This window comes from Musca autumnalis, unplaced genomic scaffold (genome assembly GCF_047663935.1).
Source record: "Musca autumnalis isolate F117 unplaced genomic scaffold, ASM4766393v1 scaffold_2, whole genome shotgun sequence".
In the NCBI taxonomy this organism is placed as follows: Eukaryota; Metazoa; Arthropoda; class Insecta; order Diptera; family Muscidae; genus Musca; species Musca autumnalis.
The window spans coordinates 268,266,841-268,294,781 of record NW_027411755.1 but is presented as its reverse complement, the minus strand read 5'-3'; the positions used below and the strand labels follow the sequence as shown (position 1 = coordinate 268,294,781).

The following is a 27,941-nucleotide window of genomic DNA, read 5'->3' as shown; positions in this document are numbered from 1 at the left end:
AACCTAACCATTGGTCCTAATGCTGGAGAAAAGATCGGATGTTTCACGTATTGTATTTATTTACAATTTTTGAACTTCCTTCAAATGCTGAAGATGGGATCTTTTACTACATATCAAACATTTATTAATTTTTTATCAATTACCAAGTATTTTTAAAGTGGATTGTTGATAACAAATATTTTTCGTTTTAGAAATATTTTTTTATTTTAAAATGAAGTAGTGTTTTATAAAAAAAATTATGAATTTAATTATTTTGCAACATACACAGTACATATCGCACCTGTTCAACAAGACGGTAGTAACTCGAAATTTTCTACTTTTCAGTAGAGACAAAAAACTATTTTTGTTAATGTTAAAGGTACACATTATGCGAAATAGAAAATATAATCTCCTCCAAGCTATTATAAGAACTAAAATTGAAAGTCGCAGACCAAGAGGAAGACGAGAAATAACATGGATGAAAAACATTCAGGAATGGACAGGACACCAAGATGAAATAAGCCTTTTAAGCGCCGCAAGAAACAGAGAACTAGCTATAATTGAATGAAATGTTTTAACTTTATAATATGTAATTAAATAACTCTGTAGTAATTAACATTGTATGATAGCTAATATCCGAATGCGGATTTGCAAATAAAGAAGAAAGGTACAAATATATTATACAAAAAACTATGCCATCGTAAAGATATATTACTAACATTACTACCACAATGTAGTTCTTTTTCTTTTAAGTATTTGGTGGTTATATCTCAAACCAATTTTGGAGTTACTACCATTTTGTTGAAACAAATTTTCCGACTTATGAAAAAAGGGCTGCGATTGATAACATAAATAGGGAACAAACCGAAACACTAATCTTTTGTTGAAAAAATGGCGATGTAAATGCCTGAAACACGTGATTGCAACTAAAAATACGTCCCTTTTGTTGGTACATAGTAGTTACTCTGAAGACATGAAGAGGGACTTATCGGTATTTTTCGGCGAAAGAGTAAACAAAATAATAGGATATTTTTACAGTAGGTGGAGTTGATCATGATGCATCGTTTTTTTTTTTTTTTTTTTTTTTGATAAAAAGTTAACAATCTAAAATATTGAGTTACTACCCTCTTGTTGAACAGGACCGATATATGCATCAATATTTTATAATCTATCCCAACGCCATATTGTTCCGTCGTCACAAACACAGACCAAGATTGAAGCATCTTTTGAGAATGTAGTTTGCCTTATTGCTGCAGTACATTTTGGATGAACTAACGTACTGCATTTCGTCGCATTAGGATCCGAGGCATCCAATTCCCAGACGTACGTTTTACCCTGTTGATTTCCCAGAGCTAACATTTTATGCCATGGATTAAAAGCAAATCGTACGAACCAAATTTCACACTCCTTATAGTCGAAATGATGTATGATGCTTGTCGCCGTTTCCTGTGGCTTAACTTCTTTTTGATCCAATTTTCCTGGCTTCCAACAGATAATAGAATTTTCACATGATTTCGATAGGACAAAGTCTCCAAACCAGACAACACAATCCACGTAGTTGCGATGAATGTCTCTGGTGGAAAAATCAGGGAAATGTTCTTTTATAGTAGGATAGGGCGCAGCATTCTTGTTAACATTGTAATTACAACTGTTTTCTAATGCGTCACGGATGGCTGGCTTATTTAAACACCACAATTTTAAAGAGTGATCCATGCCACTAGACATTATGCGATCACCTTTTATGTCGAAATCCAAAGACAGAACTTCATCACGGTGGCCTTCGACACCTCCAAATATAGCCACACACACATCAGAACTCACATTCCATAAACGCAATGAATGATCTTTGCTCCCAGACAGCAAAATGTAGGGAAGCTTTGGATGAAATTTCAGTTCATTTATAGCATGCCCATGACCAATGAAATGTTTATTACTCATATTTCGTGAGATGTTGAAAAGACGTATAACTCCACGATAACCGGACGCAGCCAAAATTGGCTCGGAAGTCTCAGCATCGTAGGACCATGCACAAGTGTAAAAGTTTTCATCCGGCTGTAAGACAAAAAGCTATCCTTAGATTTGTGAATTAAAATATCTGCATCCTTCCTTACATCTGGATCCGAGTAACATTGCAGCAACTTTACTCCTTCACTTCCATCTTCTGAAGGTTCGGTACATTCATAAATTGAAATGCGATCTTTTCCTACAGAAGCAAATATGGCCTGTTGCCACAAATGATGGTTGAACTGTGCGCCAAATATAGGTTGACCGTGGTCCTCCCGTAAATGACAACTGAAAATGTTGAAGATTATTATTCACATTTGTGTCGCAGCCACTCAACCAACTACTTACACGTATTTAAAAGTCGGCTTTACAATTTTCGTTGTTTTACTTTTCCGATTAAATTTATTAAGTCCGGAGCTGCTTCGCGACGTTGCAGTACCAGTACTGACAGTATCATCCTTATCATCAATATCCGTGTCATAGGTGTTTAGAGGTGACTTCTTTTGTTCGTCTTTGGCAATTAAATAGTTATGCGGTTCCTGTTTTTGGTCGATACAATCAGCATTTTCTTCATAACTTTTATTGCTCTCATTCAGCATTACTTATTGTCTAAAAATTGACGCCTTTGTGTATGCAACCAGTCATATGTTACAAGCAAAGAAACGTTTAGATGTTTGTGTTCGCGCATATGCATTGGTTTTTTGCTACATTGTGATGTGGATGTGTTTCAAACGGTTCGAATATACTAACTGAAAATCAAAGACAAATCAAAGAATTCCAGTCCAAGCAAAATATAACTACTTCTTGCAGCCCACAGAGAGGTCCTTGCAGATGCAGTACAGACAGTATTTTTTCATCTTCTGACAACGACCGATTTACATATATCCATGCAATCGAATTTATTGAATACACTCCACGTCAGTAGAATAGAACACCTACATTTTTGTTAATGTTAGCTTATTTATCCCAAAACGAATGAATCTGCGTTTTCAATCTTGTGGGAATGTAAAGTCGATAATGTTCCATATCAAACACTGAAAAAATTATGTTTCTAGTTCTTCGCGAAATGATTTTCTTATCATTTTTCCGATAGTACTATGAAAAATAGGCATTTATTTTTGGTCATCAGGATAGAACAGTCACTTTATTTTCGCGAATTTTTGAGATATTAAAGCCGAATTTTCTTTCAGTCGATAAAGCAAGGCTTTCTAATCATTTTTCACCAAAGAAAACCTATAAATTATTCCGCGGACACCGAAATAACAGCGTTAAAGGGTTTAAATTGACAGATATTGGAAACATCTCGGAATATCAATAGGAGTCGCGCAATTATGTCGTATTTCTTCACAATAAGATAGAATATGACACAGACAACCTCGACGGATACAATCGAGTGCTTCGGATGCTGATAAGATGGAATATTTTCAAAATATTTATGAAAAAGGTCAAAATTTCTTAAAAAACCATGATGATTTGTTCAATAAAATGGTTTTTCCGCGAACATGTCTGCCATTTAATGGTTTGGAAATATACCCCAGATTTTGAGGAAAATAATCTGATATGAAAATAACCGCTATTTAATACACTGAGGGAAATTTTAGCACATTTTTCAAATTGAACACACCCTTTGGATTTTGAATTTTATATGTGTTCTTATTTCGGTGTCCGCGACTGTTCTTAACAGTGTTATGCTCCAATATAAATGGACCAGTTTATGCTCTCCATACCGGATTTTACGAATTAGTAGTTTTTTTAACTGAAATCGCAAATGTAAAAGCACCGTTTTCGCGGGAAAACACAGTCATGGAAATTGAGGTTTTAGGTTTCGTATGTTGTTTTATAAGGTACTAAAATTTCCCTCAGTGTATTAAAATAACGGTTGTTTTCGTATCAGATTATCTTCCTTCAAATCTGGAGCATATTTCCAAACCTTTGAACGGCAGGCTTGTTCGCGGAAAATCCATTTTATTGAACAAATCATCATGGGATTTTAAGAAATTTTGACCTTTTTCATAAATATTTTGAAAATATTCCATCTTATCCGCATCCGAAGCACTCGATTGTATCCGTCGAGGTTGTCTGTGTCATATTCTATCTTATTGTGAAGAAATATGACATAATTGCGCGTCTCCTATTGATATTCCGAGATGTTTCCAATATCTGTCAATTTAAACCCTTTAACGCTGTTATTTCGATGTCCGCGGAATAATTTATAGGTTTTCTTTGGTGAAAATGATTAGAAAGCCTTGCTTTATCGACTGAAAAAAAATTCGGCTTTACTATCTCAAAAATTCGCGAAAATAAAGTGACTGTTCTATCCTGATGACCAAAAATAAATGCCTATTTTTCATAGTACTATCGGAAAAATGATCAGAAAATCATTTCGCGAAGAACTAGAAACATAATTTTTTCTGTGTTTGATATGGAACATTATCGACTTTACATCCCCACAAGATTGAAAACGCAGATTCATTCGTTTTGGGATAAATAAGCTAACAATAACAAAAATGTAGGTGTTCTATTCTACTGACGTGGAGTGTATAACAAATTCATGATTTTTTTTTTACAAATCGCAAAAATATGATTAGGAATGGTTATTATTTACTTTTTATGCTAGAGAATTTGATTTGAGCAAAAGCATCTTAAGAATCACTGCTTTGCTCAATTTCATATTCATTAGGGTATTTAAAAAGAAGAGTATACCATAGTCCGTCCATAAAATACTCGACAAATAAGCGAAAATGGGGTGAAAAAAATGCTTGTGTAGTGAAGTGTGTCACAGAACATACCCGATAACTTCTTTCGCGGAAACACTTGTACTCCTGTTTCAATAACTTTTTATTGTTGTGGCTAAAAATCCTACAAAAAGTTGTAAAAATCGGATCAGATTTTAATATAGCTCCGATAGGCCGATTTTAGGTATTTTTCATCCCTATATAGATATACCGAAATCTGATCCTATTTTCAGAATTTTTGTAGGATTCGTTCTTTAGACACAACAATGAAACGGTAAAAAAAATTCATCGATTGGACCATAAATACGGATTTTAGAGAATTTTAGTAAAAATGCACCTTTGGCTTCATACAAATTTCTATGGAAACAAAGAAAAAACAAAGGGTTATCGTTAACCGGTCGCCATAAAATTTCATATATATATAAGGTTTTTGGATCAAATAAAAAAAAATTAGAGGGTAGGTGTTCCAAAAAAACTTTGTCGTTTTTGGACCGCCCTAATATGCATATATAAGATTTGCTATTCTGTTTTCTTTCGAGATTAGGCATTTTCTATTCTGAAGACAGGCTGACTTCTGTATCGTCAGATGCTTGGCAAATGTCTGAAGTATTGGGCCGTAATACTTAAGAAATGCGAAGCTATGTATTTCAAAACGTCACACTTGCGTATTTTTAATGCAAGTAAAAAGCAAGCATGTGTCATTTTTATTTCTGATACATTTAGCTGCATTTTCGAGGAACAATGCATGTGTGTGCAACTGAAATATTTTGACGAAGTTTAAAAACTACAAAGAATCTGACGACACGGAAGTCAACCATACTTATGGTATCCCCGTACATGCCATCTTACTATCCCCTGTCGCAATTTCGGGAATATCTTCATAACGGCTACAAAAAAACAAAAGTGTGTGATATGGGTACTGTTTTCTAATCTATCTCGATCTGTTTTTATTTTTATGTCAATTTATTTAGTTGCTTGCGTACAATTCTTTTTCGAGTTCATCATTAATGTATGTTTCCACTTCTCGTATAGCCTTTAAACTATCTTCAGTTCGAGAAAGTAACTCATTTATGAAGTAGCCACGTAAGACATTAACTTTAGTTTGATTTTGTCGAGCCTTGGCATAGGCAACATCTAATTCATAAGTCAGATATGGGCCCATTTTTAAGTCTGCAGCAACCTTAAGAAAATGACATTTTTTATTGCGCAAAGTAGCAAGATGATCAAAGTTCGATCTTCTCTGCATTTCCAAATTGAGTATTTCGTCATGTGGAAAATTTGAGTCACAAAAAAGTTCTGGCAATTCTTCACGCATCTTAGACCCAAAATCTCGAATTTGCACTAAATTAGCTTCGAGTTTTTCTGATAGTTGCTGCCTTACCGCCTTTCTTTCAGTGTAGTTAAGATTGACTTTACACAATTCATTCAAGTCTGCAAAAGATACATGCGTTATGTAACAAATATTCCTTGGTTGGTGGTAGGGAACTCTGGAACTCTCACTTACCCAAAAGACATTCACTTCTTTTCTCGTTCAAATATAAGTAATCGCCAATTTTTATGACTTTCAAAGCCTTTTCTATTTGCTCCTTGTCAGGAATTAGCATTTTATGACAGTTCAACTGCTTGAGTACTTTTAGAACAAGGCGCAACTTGCGCACCTTCGCCAGCTCTTCATCACGAGATTTATTTAATTGCTCTATTGTTTCAGAATTTAATATTCGTGTTGTTTCGTTGTTACAATCCATTATTTATATTATTTATGTTTGGCTTGTTATTTTTAAATGAAACCCGCCATTGCTAGAGCTGGTAAACAATCGATGATACCTTAAAAATCGATATTGATGTAATCGGACGAAGTGTACCAAACTAGAGCTGGCAAACTATCGCTACTCCCAACATTTGCTCTGTTCCGGAACCTGCAAGAAGCTACTATTTTTTACTACGATAACATTTTTTCATTTATGTTATCGGAAATAATAGTAAAAATTAGTAGATTCTTGCAGTTCTGGAACAGACCAATTAAGTACAGTACACATTGGTTGCGTCTTTAATCAATAATTATTCAGTAACTTCTTTTCAGAGAGTAAGAGAGATTTTACTCTTTGATACGAAAATAGAGAAAAATGTAAAAAGACAGCATTTAGTAAACTTTAGCAAGATAACAGTTGATAACCAAATCAAAAACAATGGCGTCAATGCATGAAAGAAAAACTAACTCCAAAGCAATGAAAAAGTTCTTCAATTTTAAAAAATAAATAAAAAAATATTAATATATTAATAAAGTAATCAATAAATAAAGCTGAATCGTAATATTTATAGTATTTTTCCACAAAAGTAGATCTACTAAGTTAACTGAAATAAGACGTGTAGTGGAAGACAGTTTTTTGAGTGTTATTGGAGTAAGTGAAACCTGGCTTAAGCCACATATTCCTTCTAGCAAAGTTGCACTACCGGGCTACTCGTGTATCAGAAACGATCGTCTTTCTCAGCGTGGTGGAGGGGTAGCCCTATTTATAAAGAAGCCATTAAAATTCAATGTAGTATTTAAAAGCAATGGAACTGGGAGTGGCGAGTATTTGTTTGTTGAAGTGTCTGTTGGTGGGCGTAGAGTTTTAGTGGGAGTGGCTTACCTCCCGCTTGGCAATTTTCTGGAATTTGAGAATGAAATTTCTGACTTATTGGTGAGGTACCCAGAGTTTGTTATAATGGGTGACTTTAACAATAATCTTTTTAATCTTGATGCGTCTGTGTTGGTACGAAATTCTTGTATGAGAATGAATGCTTGTATTAATCACAATTGTCTTCCTACGCACTATAGCGTTGCTCACGACTCATCTTCCCTTTTAGATTTTTTTCTACTTGGAAACCCTGACACTGTTGTTATGTCTGATCAATTTATTACCCCTGGCATATCAGATCACTGTTTTATTTTCTTGTCCCTGAATTTGTCGATCTCTTCCCAGGCGGAAGACTTTGAATATGTTGATTATGGGGCGATAAGTCATGAATTTCTTTTTGAATCAATTTTATCTGTTGACTTTTCAAGTATTTACGACACTAATGATATTGATTTAATGTGGAGTAGTTTTGAGAATTGTCTTAGCCAAATACATACGATATTTCCAATTAAGAAAAGGCGTAAGATTCGTCAGAATGAGGAGTGGTACAAATCCAGAGATATTGAATATTATAACTCTTTGCGTGACATTGCATTTAGAGAATATATGAGAGATAAAAGTAATGAAAAATGGAAATTTTTTTGCAGAGCTCGTAATAAAGCTAAAACTGTTGTTCGCAAAGCGAAAAGGACCGCTCATTCTGAGCTATTTGATTCGGCTAGGAGTAGTAAAGATTTTTGGGGTGTTCTGAAAGCGAATGGACTAGCTGCTGATAAATCTTATAATTGTGATATGCATCCTGACGAGCTTAACGCTGTTTTTGTTGGGAATCAGTTAGATTCAATTTCTACTTTTTATAACTACCCTCATACTGAGCATGGTAGCTTTTCTTTTCGTTGCACAGACTTCTTGGAAATGGATAAAGCGGTTTCTGCCATCAAGTCTAATGCAGCCGGACTTGATGGTTTTAGCTTGAAGTTTTGGAAACTCATTTATCCTATGATTTCCGGTCATTTGCTTCACTTAGTCAATTCAATAATCACTATGTCTACTTTTCCTTCAGCTTGGAAGGTAGCTAAGATCGTCCCAGTAAAGAAAAAAGGGTCTGGCAATGACAATTTTCGTCCAATTTCAATCTTGCCGGTGTGCTCTAAAATTGTGGAGTACATTCTAAAGTTTCAGATGTCTGTCTATTTGGAGAACAATTGTATGCTCCATGATGCGCAATGTGGTTTCCGAAAACACAGAAGCACAACTTCCCTTTTGTTAGGTTTAACAGACCGTATCCGTGCCAACTTTGGTGGCAGCAGACTTTCTGTTCTTGTGGCACTTGACCTTGAAAAAGCGTTTGATCGCGTTGATCATTGTTTATTATTGTCGAAATTAAGGGACTTATATGGTTTTTCAAGCTGTGCATGTAAACTTATGTCGTCTTACCTGTCACAGAGGAAACAGATGGTTTGTGTTGGTGGTGCTTCTAGTAATGTTCTTCCTGTTAAAAGTGGTGTTCCACAGGGGTCTTTTGTTTATACTCTTTGTGAATGACTTGTTTTCTGATATCCATAATTGGTGTGTACCATTTGCATTTGCAGATGATATACATTTGCTTTTCATCGGTGATGTTAGGTTTTCTACTGTGCTTCAGTCGAAAATTGACCTAGTTATGGGAATTTTGAATTTGTGGATGACAAGCAACCGTTTGAATGTTAATCCATCTAAAACTAAGGCACTTTGTTTCTCTGCAACTCCTGTTAACAGTGTGCTTTTAACATATGATAACACAAATATTGAATTTGTTAGTGAGTTGTGCTGCTTGGGTGTTATATTGGATGACAAATTAAGCTTTAACCAACACATCAATACAGTCGTCTCTAAGATAAATTTTTCTTTAAGATGCCTTTATAGTACTGACCTATCCTTGCCTGTCCATGTTAGGCAGCGTTTGGCTCATGGGCTGATTTTGCCCATGGTACTTTATTGTTTGGAGGTATATTCTGCCACTTCTCAAGGCAATGTGGATTTAGTAGTGCTTGCAATTAACAGAGTAGTGCGATTTGTTTTTGGTCTTAATCGACGAATACATATCTCTTCTTACGTAAACAAGTTTCTTGGTATGACATTTCAAAATTTTGTTAAAATGCGTCTACTTTTATTTTTTTATAAATTAGTGAGGAACCAATGCCCCACTTTTTTAGTTTCATCTCTGACTTTTTCCAACTTTACAAGGCTAAATCAACTGATTATTCCAACGGCAGTTCGTCACATGGATAAATCGTTTCTTGTACGAGTAGCGCGACTGTTTAATGCTTTGCCTAACGACGTAAAAAATTTCAGTATTTCTCCAACATTGTTCTCAAAACGTCTTCAACCTCACCTTGCTCATATTTGAACTGTTTTGGCTCCCAATTATCTAAATTTAATTGCACCTTTAATGAATGTATTTCTTATTTTTGATTTTATGATTACGTTGAGATCTCGTTGTTTACTACTTAAAAATCGATTTCTTATCTTCATTGTTATTTACATTTTTATATTTAGGTAATTTTAATAATTTTGTGTACATTTTCATATAGCTTTAAGCTTTTTTATTGTGCTAGAGTAGTGTAAACATAAATCTATATAATATAATTTAATTCAATTTTTTTTGGCCAGATGGCTTTGAATTAATGTAAAGTTGTTTCTAAAAATAAATAAAAAAGTAAGGTAAACATTGAGCAGCTGACCATAAGCAGATGATTAAAAAACAGCTGATCGAACTTGCTAAATGTTGCTGGAAAAAATTCTTTCAGCAACTTTTAGCAATTTCTCAGCAAACAACTGTCAAAATTGTTCTCTCACTTCGCTCTCTTTTACTGAACTTTTGTGTAAAAAGACAGCATTTAGTAACATTTCGAAATAATTATTACAAATTATCACATAAAAAGACACACCTATTGTCAGTTTTGAATGACGATTTTTTGCAATTATCGATAACTGTCCAACCGTCCAGCAACCACAAAATATTAGCTGTGTTCCAGAACTAAAAAGTTTTTACAATTTTTACGACTTTTACACATTTTACTCGAAAAATCGTTCCCGTACACAAAAAAAATTGTAAAATGTTCACTTCTCTTTAAACAAAAATGGCGCTGAATGACGCTCTCTTTAAAAACGTATTTTCCATTTTTCCGTTCCCGAACTATTTCAAAAAACTTGTGTGTGACAACAAATTTTTTGCAGATCTCTCTTTTACGAGTTTTACCATTAAAAAGTACGGGAACGAAGCTATTTTGTGGTTGCATGATGAATGACAAAAATGAACGGCCACACTAGCAAGCACCAACAAAGCTGTCATTCAAAACTGACAATGTGTACCCAGCTTTATGTGGGGTACACACGATCAGTTTTGACTGTCAGTTTTGCTCAAATAATCGGTTGCTTGCCAGTGTGGCCGTTCACTTTTGTCAGTCATCAGGCAACCACAAAATGTTTCGTTGTTGCTGGACGGTTTGACAGTTATCGATAATTGCGAAATATCGACATTCAAAACTGACAATGTGTACCCAGCTTAAAGCGGGGTACACACGATCAGTTAAAGGCACTCTTCGGATTGCATTTTTAGTCAGTCTAAAGATGCAATAAAAATGCAAGATTGAGAAATATCCCAGAATTAAATGCATTTATTATTAAACAATAATACAAAGAACTTTATTATATAAACACAAATTAAAACAAGTTTCCATTAAATTCAATCACATTTGAGTTTCCTTTCTCCGTTCTCCAATTAATCCAAACGCATCTGATTTTGCTTCATCATCCTAAAGGTTTTTTATGTTGCTTTCCCATCACTAGTTCAGTTTTCGACATGGACTCCAACTGCACTCCACTCCATTAAAAATTTCCGTCTCGTGAACTACCGCAAAAATGTTCGCAACTTAAGTTTTTATTTCTTTATTTTAAAACAAATTCTTAGAAATTGTCTTAAAATTTCTAAAGCAACTGCTTATAAATTGTATCCAACGGAGTGGATTTTTCATAACTCCGTGTGGACTACTGCATCGAAGGATGTTGTGAAATCATAACTCCACATGCACAACTTCCAAAATTTTTTGCTGGGGAACTAATAGAGCTGGCAAACCATCGATATTCCCAACATTAGATATTTTCGATATAATGTTTTAAAATATCGATTGCTATCGATATTATCGTTAAGTTGTCATCGCCATTAATTTGGAGATGAAAAAGGCGGGAATGTTAATGATTTTCTTGAAATTATGCAAAAATATTTCACAGAAATGTAAAGGAGAATAAACAACTGCTTTTATTTTATAAAAAATGTAAAAATTACATTTTATTTCACCCAAAAAAGTGTACGTGTGACTACGGACTTACTTTCTTACACACCCATAAGTCCCAATTTACATTGGGCGAGTTTACTTGCGGCAATTATCATTTTGTAGGAGAGAGAGGTGAGGCATATGGTAACCCTTTGCCTCTGAGCACCCTTTCTCACCTACAAACTGACAATTGCCGCAAGTAAACTCGCCTAATGTAAATTGGGACTAACCAAAAAGCTAGAGTTGTGTAGTTCCGGAACGAACTAGTTCCAAGGAACTATTCCGGACAAGGAACTATTGGAACTATATCCGGCTCTTTCATTTATATAGTTCCTTTAGTTCATATAGTTCCAGCCGTGCATATAATTCCTTTCATTTATATAATTAATTTTCTTTCTTCGATCTTTCACGTTTGGTTCCTTCATCATTCAGATGCGGCCACATTGTTAAATAAATGTAAATTACATCCTCGTTACATTGCTGCAATTTATGTATTTATTTTTATGTCAATTCATCCACCAAAAAATGAAAACAAAAAGAAAGAGAAAGATGCGTTAAACTACTTAATTCTCGGAACTATTTGGAATGAAGGAAATAAAAAGAACGAGGAACGAGAAAGATGTATTGAACTATAACGGTCCCGGAACTATTTAGAATGAAGGAAATAAAAAGAACATGGAACGAGAAAGATGCATTGAACTATATCGCTCTCGGAACTATGGAACTATATTAAGGAACTAGTTCCTTTTGGCAAAAGGAACTAGAAAGATCGATCCGCTCCAGGAACTATATTGCCCAACTCTACAAAAAGCAGCGAGATTTCTATTTATTTCAATGGATTTCAGGTTAGGGGTTTTTATTTCGATAATATCGATGGGCAAAACCATCTGTCGATATTGAATTTTTAAATAAAAATCGATATTATCGATAGTGCCATCGATTTTTTGCCAGCTCTAGGAACTATATAATAGATGTTGTTGATTTGATATGGATATAGAGGTAAATAAAACAAATCTTCAAAAACTTTTTTATAACTAAGAAAAAATTAATCGGTATTATTAAGATTGTTCATATTATATTATTTTCAGACCTCCAGCAAAAAATCTAAAAAGGTTAAAACTCGCAAAAGGGCGAGGGACACATCAGAAACCATGGACGACAAAGGAATCGTACGCAAACAGAAAGAACTAATGAGAGTTTTGCATGTAAAGAACTTCCAGTTGCAGAATGGAAATCTTTCATATTTAGATTATATTGAGTTAAGAGAGGAGTTGTTACGGTTAAATGCACTGAAAGATATGTTTAAGAATATGGAGTAAGAAGGAAATAGTCATAAAATTATCTTACAATGAAATAAGGGAAAAATATAAGATTTTATTTGTCATAAGATATTCTCGATATTGCTAACATGAATGATACAATAAGGAAAGTGAACAGATTTTTAAAAACGATAGCAATTCAACTATACACGTATACCCGCTTCCTCTCAGAATTGTTATAATGGTGCAACAGGTTGTGTTTGCTTGCATGGTAGAACAAATACAAGGTAAAGTTAATACTACAACAAATACAACTCGAACAACAACCACAAAGGAATTTGTTTTTGTTTGTAACGTTACTGCCAGTTGTATTTGTAAACAAAACAAGGAAATGTCTATAAATTATTGGAATTTAAAAAACTAATAATTTTTCACATTTGGTTGAATATTTTGGAAAACATGAATGAAAATTCGTTACATTTTCATTTTTCCACATCATTCCACTAAATGCATAAATTGTCGCAGAAAGTAGAATTCTTGCAGAAAAGTTTGGGGTCGCTGGAAATTCATAGAAAAAGGTGAAGCTGTTTCAATGTTTTGTTTTAGAAATCAAAGAAGCACATGCTTATTAGGGCTTTATTTTTTTTAAATTTTAACAAAATACCTCACATATTAACAAACGTTGTATCGCCTCTACAAGCGGGGATTTACTGCGCGGCTTATCGTTCGAACTTGGAGGAGGTTACATATCATTGATATGAAGAAGTCTTTCTGGGAAATGGTTTTTTCCGAATGATATATTTTTTTCTCAAAAAATATATGTCCCTAATGTACATCGAAATAGAAATAAATGTATAAAATGTCATATGAAATTTGACACTAACGTTACAACCCAGTTCAGTCAGCTGTGTATTGCTGCCACCTTTTCTTATTCTACCATGGTTTGCTTGTTTGATGCACTCAGCAAAAAGTTTGCATCCGCGGATGCAGTTAAATCACTAGAACAATTGCCGCTGGAGTACATCTTTTCCTATGAATTTTACAAGAGAGCGCGCTCCATTTTGCTTCCACGGCACACATCTAGGATGCACTCCATTTTCGATCTAAATCACAGCCTTTGATGTAGTGTTTTGGATTGAATTTAAATGCAGTCTAAAGATGTTATAAGATGCAAGCCATTGCAAATATCGCAAAATAAAATACATTGCTTATTCGTGAATGTAAATAAATTGAAATTGAAAACAAGAATATTAACTTTATTACATTAACACCAATTATAAAAACTCTCAATTAAATTTGATCGTAACCAAGTTTACTTCCTCTACTCTGCTGTTTATGACATCGAAATTTATATTGCTTCATCATCCAAATGGGTTTTCATTTTTCCTCCTACTTAAGTTCAGACTTCCAAAAAAACTCCAACTCCACTTCAAAAATAATTTGCGTCTCGTGAATTACAGCAATGTTCAAACAAATTCTTAGAATTTTAACACTCTTCTGTTCAGAAAAAAATACTGTGACTGTAGGGATCAAAAAATTGGCTTGCTTGGCTAGGGAACTTTAAGCAATTACTTCCAAAATGTATCGAGCGCAGTGCATTTCCATAACTCCCCAGCAAAAAGTTTGCATCCGCGGATGCAGTTGTATCACTACAAGTGTACGGTACATTTGGAGTACATCTTTTCCTATGAATTCACTTATGAATTTTACAAGAGAGCGCGCAGCTAGGATGCACTCCATTTTGCTTCCACAGCACACAGCTAGGATGCACTCCATTTTCAATCCAAATCACAGCTTTTTATGTAGTGTTTTGGATTGTATTTAAAGGCACTCTTCGGATTGCATTTCAGTCCAAAGATGCAAGCCATTGCGAAATATCCCAAAATAAATAAAATGCATTTATTATTTGTGTAAAACAAGAACCCAAAGAACTATATTATATAAACACAAATGAGAAAAAATCCATTAAATTCAATCACATTTGAGCTTACTTCCTCCGTTCTCGATTTAACCCAAGCGCATCTGATTTTCTTTCATCATCCTAAAGTTGTTTTATGTTGCCTTTCCATCACTAGCTCAGCTTTCGACATGGACTCCAACTCCATTTCCTATAAAAATTTAAGTTGTTATTTCTTTATTTTATAACAAATTCTTCGACATGTATACACTCTTGTTTATCTTCTGAAGAAATGTTTAGGGATCAACCAACTGTTTTTTTCTGTAGGTATCTCTACAGCAACTGCTTATAAAATGTATCGAACGGAGTGCATTTTTCATAACTCTGTTGGACTACATCGAAAGATGTTGTGAAATCATAACTCCAATTGCACAACTTCCAAAATTTTTTGCTGGGATTGTTTTTGGCAGAAGAATTATAATAAAACACAAACTTTGCCCTCGATTGAAATGAAACCAAACCCTTTGGCCTTTCGTTCTTTTACAAAGTCTGTTTATTTATGCGATTGTACGTTGGTTTGTACATCTGTTTGTCATTTGATGATGTTTGATGCTTATTGTTTTATTATCCACACTAGAGTGATTTCATTGAAAAAATTGCATGAAATTATGCGTCTCTAGATCGACTTTCATAGTAGAGTAAAATCATAAAAGCTGTGTTCCTTTACCCGGCGTTTACAAATGCCAGTATTGGCAGACAATAGCAAAAATACGAACCTTTTTCACAAATACATTTATAAAATTTTAAATATGTATAGAGAAAAGTATGAATGTATTGGTGAAAATGGCTTATAACTTTGCTATTGTCTTGCCAATACAGTCTGTGTGTAAACGCCTAGTTACTTACATACCTGTAGTGGGATTCTGTAACTCATTTTTGCTGTTATCGATAATTGTCGGTAAAATTAAAATGCTTATAATTTCGATAATTACCAAAATTTTTCGGTAAGTTTGCGATGAATAAAAAGTAGTCGCTAGCCTCTACCGACACAAACAGCGATGCCAACTTTTCTTTATGTTTTTAGTCATAATTTTGCGATTTAATTTTACCGATTTTTGTCGGTAACAGCAAAAATGAGTTACAGAATCCCACTACTGAGGTTACGATTTTAACCATTTCGTCGGTGTCATGCTTAAGTGTTCCATACGCCATTTTTGACATTTTGAGATAAAGGTACCTTACAAGGTTTTGAACCATGCTCTTTCAGATTTTTTGGTCGGTTTTTCACTATCTCTTATAGTTTCTGAGATATTCGGATGCCCGTATATTCCATATCCGCTTTGTGACCCAAAAAAATCTTGTCGATTTGTTCAATATCCATAAAGCCTGGCGTATGGAACAAAACAACTTTGAACTTTTAAGTTCCATATCCATGTCGTTTGGCGTATGGAACAAAAAGAGACAAAAACGAATTGTTCCGCACCAAAAATGATGGCGTATGGAAAAAGAAATTGCCAATTTTTGCCAAGTTACGAATAATGTGGCGTATGGAACAAATTGTTTTAAAGAAATTGGTTTAAAAACTGAAGAATAATAGTTTCTAAATCCAAATATTTTTGAATATTGTATTGTTATATGAAAACGAAAATTTATCAATCGTTTAAACAAAAAATCCCTAGTTTAAAGACAAATTTTTGATGTAAGTCCACAAAAATATACACAAAAACGTCCATTCGACTTGAAGCTAGTTTGGACACCGACTTCAAAAACGGTATTATAAGAAAAACGCGTTTAAATGTTTTGTGTTACCTTAGAAATGCAAAATATCAATCCGTTTTGTCCGTTCGAAATTTTTACCACATAAAATAGTGATAAGTGGAGGCAATCCCTTAAATAAATGTTAAGGAAACCTATAATAATGGTCCTTATTGTATTTATATGAGAAAAATAAATGTTTCATTTAAAGTCCTGATTTTTCAACTCCACAGTAGCACTTCATATAAGGGAGGTGGAACACAATTGGTAAGAAGTGTTTTGTTTGAAATGTGACAAAACGTGTTCCATGTGATACAAACTGCCAAAAACACGAAAAAAAGATTCCATGGAACAATTCAGCAACTTTTTGCAATTATAAAAATTGGCCATAACTTCTAGACTATCGCAGATATCTGACTAAAATAAACTACTGATATATTCTATTTTTCTTACACTATAACTGACTTTAAAAATAAAATCAGAAGGTACTTGCAATAGACACCAGTCTCTCTATTGATAATGGTTTTACTGTTTTTCTTTAATATAGAAATAATACCATGTCCATGATACATTTATATATTTTATAGTATAGTAGTATGATTTTGGTTATATTGCATGCCATTAATTAATTCTGCTTTGTAATTAAATTGGCCATATGGCTTAATGATTATGAATAAAAAAATGAAATGAAATGATTGCGTAATCAAATAAGGTACAAAGGTTGATCTTACTTAATTCTTTCTCAAATTGAGTAATTATTCAAGCTCGAGGTCATGTTTAATTTCTAATTTTTTTCTTTATTAATCGATATTTCGCAATTTCGTGAATTACATCTTCAGGATGATCTACAATAGATATGTATAAACACACAATAAATTAGTATCACAGAGGGTTTCTTTAGGCACTAAGAATTAACTTACAAAAAATCGCAAAAAACACGTCAAAACAAAGCTCGGATCGGGAACTTTTTCATTGCTTTGGAGTTATTTTTTCGTTCATGCATTGGCGCTAATGTTTTTGTTTTCGTTATTGTTATGAAATTAGACGACTTTTTCCGTTAATTTGAAATTTAAATTTATTAACGTCCGTTTTTATGATTTTTATGAAATTTATGTTTTTTGTATAACGTACAAGGTGTGTTCGTTTACTCAACAATTTGTACAAGTTCAGTAACTTCTTGTAATCGGCTAAGGTCTATTGCATTGTACTGTGGAGTAAACGAACAACATCCAGTAACAATTCGTACAAATTTTGAGTAAACGAACACACATACAATTTGTTTTATATAATCAATTTTATTAAGATCGATTTTATTTTAATAGTGTAAACGCTCTATAATATGTTTGTTATCGTTTTTAAAATATGTGTTCAGTAAAGTGGGGTTCCATGGTAGAACAAGAAAAGGTAGCAGGAATACCCAGCTGACTGAACTGGGTTGTAGTGTTAGTGTCAAATTCCATTCGACATTTTGTGACGACCAGTCCAGGCCGTTGTTAGAAAATTCCCTGCCACAAGACGAATTCATAATTTTTTAAAGTTATTGTTACACCTTTTTCGTTTTTGATACTATTAAATGAAAATGTAAACAAAAATAAAAAAATAATTAGGGATCACGCACTTGTTTTTGACACTTTTAATTTTTTTGGGCGTATTTACACAACTATGGATAAATAGTATGTGGTCTTTTAAATAGGGTGACGTAGGGGATGGAAGATACCAAGGAACGGTCCTGACCGGTTTTAACATGGCAAAGCCCAGGATTTATCTTGGTCCCTCTTTCATCTCAAGTGGACACTGACCTCCCCGTGGTGTCACCTGGGGAACTGCCTTTAACACCCGTTAAAGGTAGTGAGCTAACATGTGCCGCGCGTTCACCCATAAGAACGTTAAAAACTTGGGTTTGGGCGTCGGGTTAGTAACCCTCCCCTAGAAAAAAACAGCCTACTATGAAAAAACGAAAGGAAAGAAAAACAAACCCCTCTAAAGTTGACGAACCCCGCAAACGTTTTAAGGACCATGATCTGCGAATCTGCACCTGGAATGTTCGCACTCTTTATAGAGAAGGTGCAGTCTTCGCATTGGCAGACGTACTTGGAAAGTACAAAGCCGATATTACTGCCATACAGGAAATACGATGGACTGGGAAAGATGTCACAACAACACCTAAAGGTGACGCACTGTATTATAGCTGCCATGACTCAAAGCATGAGTTTGGTTGCGGTTTTGTAGTTGGTCGGAGGTTAAAACATCTGGTCTCCAGCTTCACCCCAGTGAATGAAAGACTTGCTACAATTCGATTTAAAGCAAAATTCTTCAACATCAGCTTTATCTGCGCTCATGCCCCAACCGAAGACAAGGACGAACAGACCAAAGATATATTCTACGAGAGCTTAGAAGAAACATATGACCGTTGTCCTGCCCATGACATTAAAATTGTTCTAGGCGATTTTAATGCCAAAATTGGAAAGGAGAATATCTTTGGACAAACAGTTGGGAAATTCAGTCTACATAGTGAAACATCAGACAATGGAATGAGGCTGATAGACTTCGCAGCGGCAAAAAACATGGTAGTTAGCAGTACCAGATTTAAGCATCTCGATATTCATAAGGGCACTTGGCTGTCTCCAGACCAAAGAACAATAAATCAAATTGATCACGTTGTGATAGATGGAAGACATTCATCGAGCGTGTTGGATGTACGATCGTTCCGAGGAGCAAACATAGATTCGGACCATTACCTCGTTGCAGCAAAGGTACGTACCCGTCTAAACGTTGCAAATAAAGCACGGACAGACACAACACGAAAGTTGGACATCGCCAAGCTGCAAACACAACAGATAGCCACAGCATATTCCACTCAACTGACCCAATTGCTTAATGATAGCGCTTCTCGTCCCGATAACATATCAGCACAATGGCAAAATATTGCCCACTCCATGCAAACAGCCGCAAAATCAGTACTTGGATACCAGAGACCTCCACCAAAGAATCCGTGGTATGACCAGGAGTGCCGTGCTGCTACCGAAGAAAAAAATGCGGCATATAGGGCTACTTTACAATCAGTAGCAACGCGTAGCGCACGAGAGAGGTATCGGGAGAAAAGGAGAGAGGTGAAACGACTTTTCCGCAGGAAAAAGAAAGAAATGGAAAAGAGGGAGTGTGAACAAATGGAGATGTACAGGAGACAGAACGAAGTCCGAAAATTCTACCAAAGAGTGAAGCATCAAACTGATGGCTTTGGTACAGGAATATCCTCCTGTAGAGATCAACAAGGTAATTTGGTAACTGATACAGATAGTGTGCTCAGGATATGGAAAGAACATTTTTCCAAACTGTTGGTATCCGATAGCAGTGAAGACGGCGAAGATACCACAGATCCAATCCCAGATGATGGTATTGAATGTATACCGCCCAGCCAAGATGAGGTAAGGACAGCAATAAACCGGCTGAAGAATAATAAGGCGGCAGGAGCAGATGGCCTACCAGCCGAGCTGTTCAAAACCGGAGGCGACACGCTGATAAGGTGTATGCATCAGCTAGTTAGCACCATCTGGCAGGAAGAACGCGTACCCGACGATTGGAACGTGAGCATCCTATGTCCAGTCCACAAGAAGGGTGATAAGACTGTGTGCTCCAATTATAGGGGCATAAGTCTGCTCCCTATTGCATATAAGATAGTATCTGGCATATTGTGTGAGAGACTAAAGCCTATGGTCAATGAAATTATTGGACCCTATCAGTGCGGCTTTAGACCTGGCAAATCCACCATTGACCAGATATTTACCTTGAGACAAATCCTGGAAAAGACCCAAGAAATGCAGATCGACACCTTCCATCTTTTCGTCGATTATAAAGCAGCATTCGACAGCCCTATACGTTCAAAGGTGTTCCAAGCCATGTCTGATTTTGGTATTCCTGCAAAGCTCATTCGACTTTGTAGAATGACATTAACTGAGACGAGATCCTCAGTTAAAATTGGAAAGAACCTCTCCGAAGAGTTTACTACCAAAAGAGGTTTCAGACAAGGAGACGGCCTGTCGTGTGATCTATTTAACATCCTACTGGAAAAGGTCATACGAGACGCGAAGGTCAAAAGAAATGGAACAATATACACGAACAGCCACATGTTACTGGCTTATGCCGACGACATTGACATCATGGGTCGATCGGTAAAGGAAGTAACTGACACCTTTGCAAAAGTCGAAAGAGAATCTGCTAAAGTTGGTCTGGCAGTAAACGGCGTAAAAACCAAGTTGATGGTATCGACGCGTAATATGTCCATAAACACCGCACCATCTGTGAATGTTGGTACCTATAATTTTGAGGTAGTAAAGGACTTCGTCTACCTCGGCACCGCCATAAACACAACAAATAACATCAGTTGTGAAATACGAAGAAGAATAGTGTTGGCTAACAGATGCTACTTTGGGCTGAGTAAGCAGTTTAGGAATAAAGCCACCTCTCGTCAAACAAAAATAACACTGTACAAAACACTGATACTACCCGTGCTAATGTATGGTTCCGAAGCATGGGTACTTGCTCAAGCAGATAAGGCAGTGCTTTGTGTGTTTGAGAGAAAAATTCTACGAAAGATCTATGGGCCAATCTGTGTAGACGGCGAATATCGGCGTCGTATGAACATCGAGCTGTATCAACTATACAATGACATCAATATAGTTGAACGAATCGAGATACAACGATTGCGATGGCTAGGCCATGTTATAAGAATGAGTGATGATGAACCCGCTAAAAAGGCGTATAAATACGGGCCGCATGGAGGTTCTCGCAGATCTGGAAGGCCAAAGCTTCGTTGGAGCGAACAAGTGAAACGAGATATCACAAAGCTACACATCCCAGATTGGGAAAATACAGCAGCAAACAGAGAGGATTGGAGATTTTTTCTTAGTTCGGCTTATGGAACAAATGTTCTGTGAAAGGCCAGCTAAGTAAGTAAGTAAGTCTTTTAAATAGATGGCGCTGAATGTTATTTAATCATCTTTATGTTTGACGCAACAAAAAAAAAGACCAACATTTTAATAATCTACGTCAATGATTAAAGCCCAATTGCTAACAATATGCAAAATTTACACTTACAATAACACCCATAAAGAGCAATTTACATCTAACGTGTTATAAAACATGCGTCATATAAGTCTTCAATTCCGTAGAACATCTGTCAAATAAATGACATAACTTCCCAAAACACCTGTTTTAAGTACAAGTGTAAATTGTTTTTAATATTATAATTCATTATTCCACAATTTCTATGACTATACCAGGATTTACAACCGCTGGATTTTTAAAACGTGTGATATTAAGTGAAATTTACATTTAACATATTTTATCGTGCGTCATTTAGGTTGGCAAATGCATTGAATATTTGTGAAATAAATACAAGTGTGCAAATGCATTTAACGTGTTTTACCCAATAGTGTTTTCAGTTGTAAAGGTAAACGGAGTTTAAGATAATAAATAATGAATCAATGCATGCATTATATGTCCAATACACATAATTATATCTCAAAGAGTTAAATTCATGGACATGTTAAGGGCTGTTTACACCATATATCAATGTCACATGAGCTGTCATTTCTTTCACCCATTCGACATTCTCTATGTTTGTCAAAATTGACGTCATCCATACAACTTTCAATTTGTGCGTTCATACCTTCAAGTGTTATTTTCGTATGACATAACCTATAAATATAAAAACAGCTGTTTTTGTCATTGTTTACATTTATTGTTGAGTTGCAAATTTGGGCAAATTTTAATTTTGGTTAAAGTAAAATGAATATCTAGCATGTTTGTTGTGGTAGAATAGGTTTTTGGGGTTATAGACCCATTCATGTTTTTGCCACAAAGCAATCTTTTCCAACATGGTACAATAATTCATAGGTAGGCCAGGTATGAGAATCGCCAAAAAAATACAACCCTGTCGCTATGGCTTAAAACGTCAAAATTGTTTTGATGAATGATAACGGATGAGTATACAAAGAAGAAGAAGAAGAACGAAATGTTGAAATGAAAACAAAACAGAGTTGAATTTTCTGATCAATAATAAATATCAACTCTGCATGTCAACACGGTTTTGACAGATTAAGCCATAACAAAAAAAAATTGTAATCAGCTGTTAGCTGTGGCCTACCTAAGAATTATTCTACCATGCTTTTCCAAGACTGCTTCTTTCGACCAATCGATCTGAAAATAACATTGTAAACAACCCTTTAGTTCATCATTGTTTATATTTCAGTTGAATGTATTTATACATCAAGTGCATTTTCTCAAGTCTTTTGGTCTCTTCCTTTACCTTTGAAAATGGTAAAACCGGCAAAAGTAGCAAACATTTGAAACTGCTACCATATGAATTGTATGCTGTCAGAAGTAAAGGAACGCTTTTCGAGTAAAAAAGTGGTAAAACTTGAAGATTCTTGCACGTAAAGGAACCGAGCTTTTGATTCAATTTATACATGCATGCCATCTGCCGAGTCGCTCAACATCATCGTCATTAACACCACCCACGCTTGCAAATAATGTTAGTTCACACCATTTCATTACAAACATGTGATACTTCATCTTCACGATGTCACATTGAATTACTCTGCCATTTTTAAAAAAGTAATTCAACACGTAAGATATGATTTAACAAGATCACCCATAACCTTAAGATAATTTAAAGGTGATTTTTTTTTCTTAAAACAAGTTATCATTACAAGTGAAATGTTGTGTCTAAAATATTCTAAAATTTAATTTTTTTATAGAATTAGCTTGTTAAGCCAAATTGACACATTCGCAAATTGACACATTCTACAACGAAATACATTTATATTGTTCACTCGGGTAAGAACTTTTCCAACTTGAAAGTACAGTCGATTCATTCTTGTAACAAGTGAATCAACATTATTTTTCTTTTTACCAGAATCTCGTGGTAAGGTCATAAATAGACCATAGAAAGGCCATTCTATTGAGGATTTGGCGATTTTTACAAACCGCGGTAGTCGCCAAATACCAATTATACGCATAAAAGCCGTAGGATACCACAGATTCCGAGCCTGGACTTGTGGTAAAGGAAAGAAGTCATCTATATAATAGGACCTTAAACCAAATTACCATAAAATACCACAGGTCTGAACAATATTAAAGAGTGAGTCCACCAACCAATATGAATAAGTGAAAAGTGTCATCTTTTATAATGTAAAGTAATCACAAGAACAATTGTGACAAAGAGAAAGTACCATCTACAGATCATTTTGGTCTTTACAAAAAAACAAAGCTTAAGAAAAGAGCCCCACCTTTCTGTGATAACATAACCTTCATATTTTCACATGTGGCTGATTCACAATGATTTGTTACCTAATTGAGTAAAACTTGATAATTAAAAAAGAAAGCATAATTTTAGGCATAAATAAAGGAATTATATTATGAAAACGTAACTCTACATATTAAAATCCAAAAAAAAGAGAAAATAATATAAATGTTAAAAAAAATAGATAAAATTCATATTAAATTACCTAAAATGATATAACCTAAAATTAACCTAACCTAGTAATGAAGTGCACATGGATATCATTATCAACCTGTAGACTACATAGAAAAGTACATTCATTATAAATTGAGAAACATATATACATATATGTAGCACTTTAATATAAAAAAAGAACAAACATAAATATATTAAGTTATATATATAAAAATTTCTCTATAATTTTTAATAAACAAAAATTAGATAAATATAATTTTTTACATTTATACATATGTACATATAACAATTTCAAACCAAAATATAAAAAAAAAATACAAATTATTCAATATTGCATGTTAATAAACAAATATTTATTAAAATTAATGTTAATCATTTTTTTATATTTTGATGTTGAAATTGTTGTAAAAGGAATTATTATCAATTATTATATTAGCGCTAAAATAATATTAAACAAAAATACATCTATTTTTTTTAGTAATATAAAAATAAGTATAAAATTTTTGTCTAAATATTATAAAATGAACGAAAATTTCCAATTTAATGAATATAATTTGAATGTCAATTAAAATATTAGAAATGTTTTGATTTTTGAATTCAAAATGGGTTGAATATTTGTTAGGTTTGTGGTAAGTTTCATTAGGGGTATATTCCAAATATTAGATGGCAGGAATATACCACGGATGACTGTAATATGTCATATGGGGTGGGCAAGAAGCCATCGAGGTTAACATCCAGAACCTCAAATTGGTTGGAAATCTAAACGCTACTCATTTTAAGTTGATTTAATAAAAGGTTATTATATTTGATTTACATCCGTTTCCTCTTTGTTTGCTATTATAAATTCAAATTTAGATCCAATTTAAATTCCCGCTATGAACAAAAACATCTATCATGGTACACAAATTTATATGGACAGTTTAGCGGAAAAAGAACCTACCCATTCCGGCGAGCTAAGCCGCAGCCAAAACATAAGTACCATGTCCGCTCAACTAGACTGTCACAATTTTATGTATTTATTTCTATGTTCGATGTATATTAGGGATATATATTTTTGAAGAACAAATTTATTCATCAGAAAAAAAACTATTTCCCATAAAGACGGCTTCATATCATTGACATGTAACCTCCTCCAGGTCCGAACGACATGCCGCACACTAAAACATCGCTTATAGAGGCGGTACAATATTTGTTAATATGTGTGGTATTTTGTTAAACTTGAAAAGAATCTTTCTTCTTTATTGCTTATTCGATTTTCGAATGTTAGCGATCATATTACAATTGTCAAAAAAATTACATGTTTATGTGTTTATAAATTATTAACAAAATAGGAAAATATATCTCTATTTCTCGCTATGCTTATTAAATTTTCGGCGTTCTGGAATTCTGTCCATTGTTGGATATTTTGAATCCATTGCATCTCTTTTCTTCCTCTGGTACGTCTTCCTTCTATGTTTGCTTGTAGTATTTCCTGGAGAATGATGTATTTACGGTTTCGCATAATGTGCCCTAGATATGCCGTTTTCCGTTTCTTTATGTTGTTTAATAATTCTCTTGTTGTATTCATTCTTCGCAATACTTCAGTATTTGATACATGCAGGACCCATGGTATTTTTAGTGCTCGACGGTATACCCACATCTCAAATGCTTCGAGTCGTTTGATATCTGCCGCTTTTAACGTCCACACTTCGACTGAATATAACAAGACTGGCCATATATACGCTTTTATTAAACGAGATATTGTTGCAACATTTATATCATGGCTTATTAGAACTTTTTTATATTTATGAAATGCATCTCTTGCCATTTCTATGCGACATTTGATTTCTTTTGAGTAGTCCCATTGATCATTTAGCAAAACTCCCAGATATTTGAAACTTTGTACCCTCTCAATATGGAAATTTTGTATTTTTAAAATCAACTCGTTGTGAGCGTTGTTCTTACTTATTATCATAAATTTTGTTTTGAGGGTGTTTATTTTTAGACCATACAACTCACTACTTGATGTTAGTCTATCAACAAGATTTTGTAGGCCTGATATGCTGTCGGATATTAATGTAGTGTCATCAGCATATCTGATATTATTTATGTAATTGTTGTTTATCAATATACCTTCTTGAAAAGAATAAAGCCCTAATAAACATGTGCTTTTTTGTTTTCAAAAGCAAATGATTGAAACATCTTCTCTTTTTTCAATGAATTACCAGCGACCCGAAACATTTTTGCAAGTATTCTACTTTCTGCGAGAAATTATGCATTTAGTGGAATGATATGGAAACATTCAAATTGAAAATCTAACGAGTTTTCATTCATGTTTTCCAAAATATTCAATCAAATGTGAAAAAATATTAGTTTTTTAAATTCCAATCATTTATAGACATTTCCTTGTTTTGTTTACATTTACGTTGACACTAAGGTTTACAAACAAAAACAAATTCCTTTGTGGTTGTTGTTCGAGTTGTATTTGTTGTAGTATTAACTTTACCTTGTATTTGTTCTACCATGGTGGGGTTCAGACGATCAGTTTTGACTGACAGCTTTGCTCAAATAATCGGTTGCTTGCCAGTGTGGTCGTTCATTTTTGTCAGTCATCAGGCAACCACAAAATTTTTTGTGGATGTTGGACAGTCAGCTGTTTGTTGTTTGTTTGTTTGACCGTGTGAACGAAACAACGTCAGTCAAGGAATAAATTAGCAGAGTAAATATCAAATAAAAGTTAAAAAAGTCGTGTGTTTTTATTAATTTGATTGATTATTATTGCAAATAAGAGATAAAAATAGCAGACAAAAATCTGTTCCTTCATTTTAATATCGGCCAAGCAAAAAATTGCAAACAAAACGACAAACATGGACAACGAAAATGAATTTTTAAAGGAATTTTTATGTTGCTACCAAGGTAAATTTATAGAAGGTAGAAGTGACAATCAGCTGTATTCTTACTTTTTTTGTAATTTTAATTTTCAAAATGTAATAGGGTCTACTCAAGAAATTTGAAACATCGAAATTTGTTATCGTAAAATACTGTTTCTCTTCCTAAACCTGTAATAAAAATTACCTACGACAGTTCTAAATGCTTTGTATTTACATTGTAATTCAAATTTGTTCTATTTTGGAGGATTTTCAAAATGTATTTATGTTTTTGCTGAGAAAATTTTTGGAACGACCCTATTATTCAATATTTTCTTTGACAATTAATTTTCAATAACAACCATGTTGTTTTTGTAAATTTTTTAGTTGTTGTAATTCATGCATATACCTTCTATAAATATGCCTTGGTTGCTACCATGGTTTAATAACCCTGCGTTTACAAATGACAGGACAGTTGACTTCATGCATTGATTGTCAAAATCCCACAACTTGCCTGTGTGACGTAGGCGTCCCGACAACTGCAAAGACAGTTGTAAATTTTTGAATGAAAATCATCGATTTCTTTTTGTTTTCCGTTCACATATTTTGTTTTTGTTCATGTTCTTTTGTTTTTAACACATTTCAATTATTATCTCACTTATTTTTACAAAAATGCCAAAAATTTGTCTTCCCTACTGTCTGTGTAAAAATGATGGACAGCTGTGAGACAAACGACAAATTTATGTATGTGTTAGTAAATCAGAGTTGTATTTATAGACAAACAGTCTAGTGTAAACGCCTAGTAAGAAAGGTTAGCCAAAGCTTTATGTGAATTTAAATTTTTTCATTCGAGTATGCCTAAAACTTCAAAACAATATAAACAAACTGTGTATGTGTGTGTGGTGTTTGAATAATATGCCAAACAATTTTAAAAACAATAGAATTCAATGATTTTTAAAATTGTTTTTAGACCATTTGTATGGAAGAAATTGGTGAGATTTGCATTGAAACTATCAGTTTATCATATTCACAACTCGATTATGTGGAGAAAACTG

At 34.1% G+C, this 27,941-nt stretch overlaps 2 protein-coding genes and 3 long non-coding RNA genes across 6 annotated transcripts; 2 read left to right on the top strand and 3 right to left on the bottom strand.

Moving 5' to 3' along the window:
• Nucleotides 1–1,039: 1,039 nt before the first annotated feature.
• Nucleotides 1,040–2,848, bottom strand: escl (embryonic ectoderm development protein escl). Its single transcript, XM_073966449.1, has 3 exons — nt 2,332–2,848; nt 2,091–2,271; nt 1,040–2,031 (listed from the first exon to the last, which is right to left on the bottom strand). The coding sequence occupies exons 1-3, from the start codon at nt 2,580–2,582 to the stop codon at nt 1,141–1,143; spliced, it is 1,323 nt and encodes a 440-aa protein (XP_073822550.1). The 5' UTR covers nt 2,583–2,848; the 3' UTR covers nt 1,040–1,140.
• Nucleotides 2,849–5,637: 2,789 nt separating this feature from the next.
• On the bottom strand, nt 5,638–6,542 carry dgt2 (dim gamma-tubulin 2). The gene is made up of 2 exons (XM_073966447.1): nt 6,223–6,542; nt 5,638–6,149 (listed from the first exon to the last, which is right to left on the bottom strand). Exons 1-2 carry the CDS (start codon nt 6,461–6,463, stop codon nt 5,686–5,688), a joined length of 705 nt encoding a protein of 234 aa, XP_073822548.1. The 5' UTR covers nt 6,464–6,542; the 3' UTR covers nt 5,638–5,685.
• A 5,991-nt stretch (nt 6,543–12,533) lies between these two features.
• LOC141392034 (uncharacterized) lies at nt 12,534–13,041 on the top strand. 2 transcript variants are annotated; one of them, XR_012409770.1, is made up of 2 exons: nt 12,534–12,651; nt 12,741–13,041. It is a non-coding gene; the product is annotated as an uncharacterized lncRNA (long non-coding RNA). The 2 variants fall into 2 exon arrangements; XR_012409769.1 differs by having other exon boundaries at nt 12,608–12,651; nt 12,716–13,041.
• A 1,768-nt stretch (nt 13,042–14,809) lies between these two features.
• Nucleotides 14,810–15,529, bottom strand: LOC141393463 (uncharacterized). The gene is made up of 2 exons (XR_012410107.1): nt 15,078–15,529; nt 14,810–15,019 (listed from the first exon to the last, which is right to left on the bottom strand). It is a non-coding gene; the product is annotated as an uncharacterized lncRNA (long non-coding RNA).
• A 7,426-nt stretch (nt 15,530–22,955) lies between these two features.
• On the top strand, nt 22,956–23,609 carry LOC141393462 (uncharacterized). The gene is made up of 3 exons (XR_012410106.1): nt 22,956–23,239; nt 23,322–23,400; nt 23,480–23,609. It is a non-coding gene; the product is annotated as an uncharacterized lncRNA (long non-coding RNA).
• Nucleotides 23,610–27,941: the final 4,332 nt, after the last annotated feature.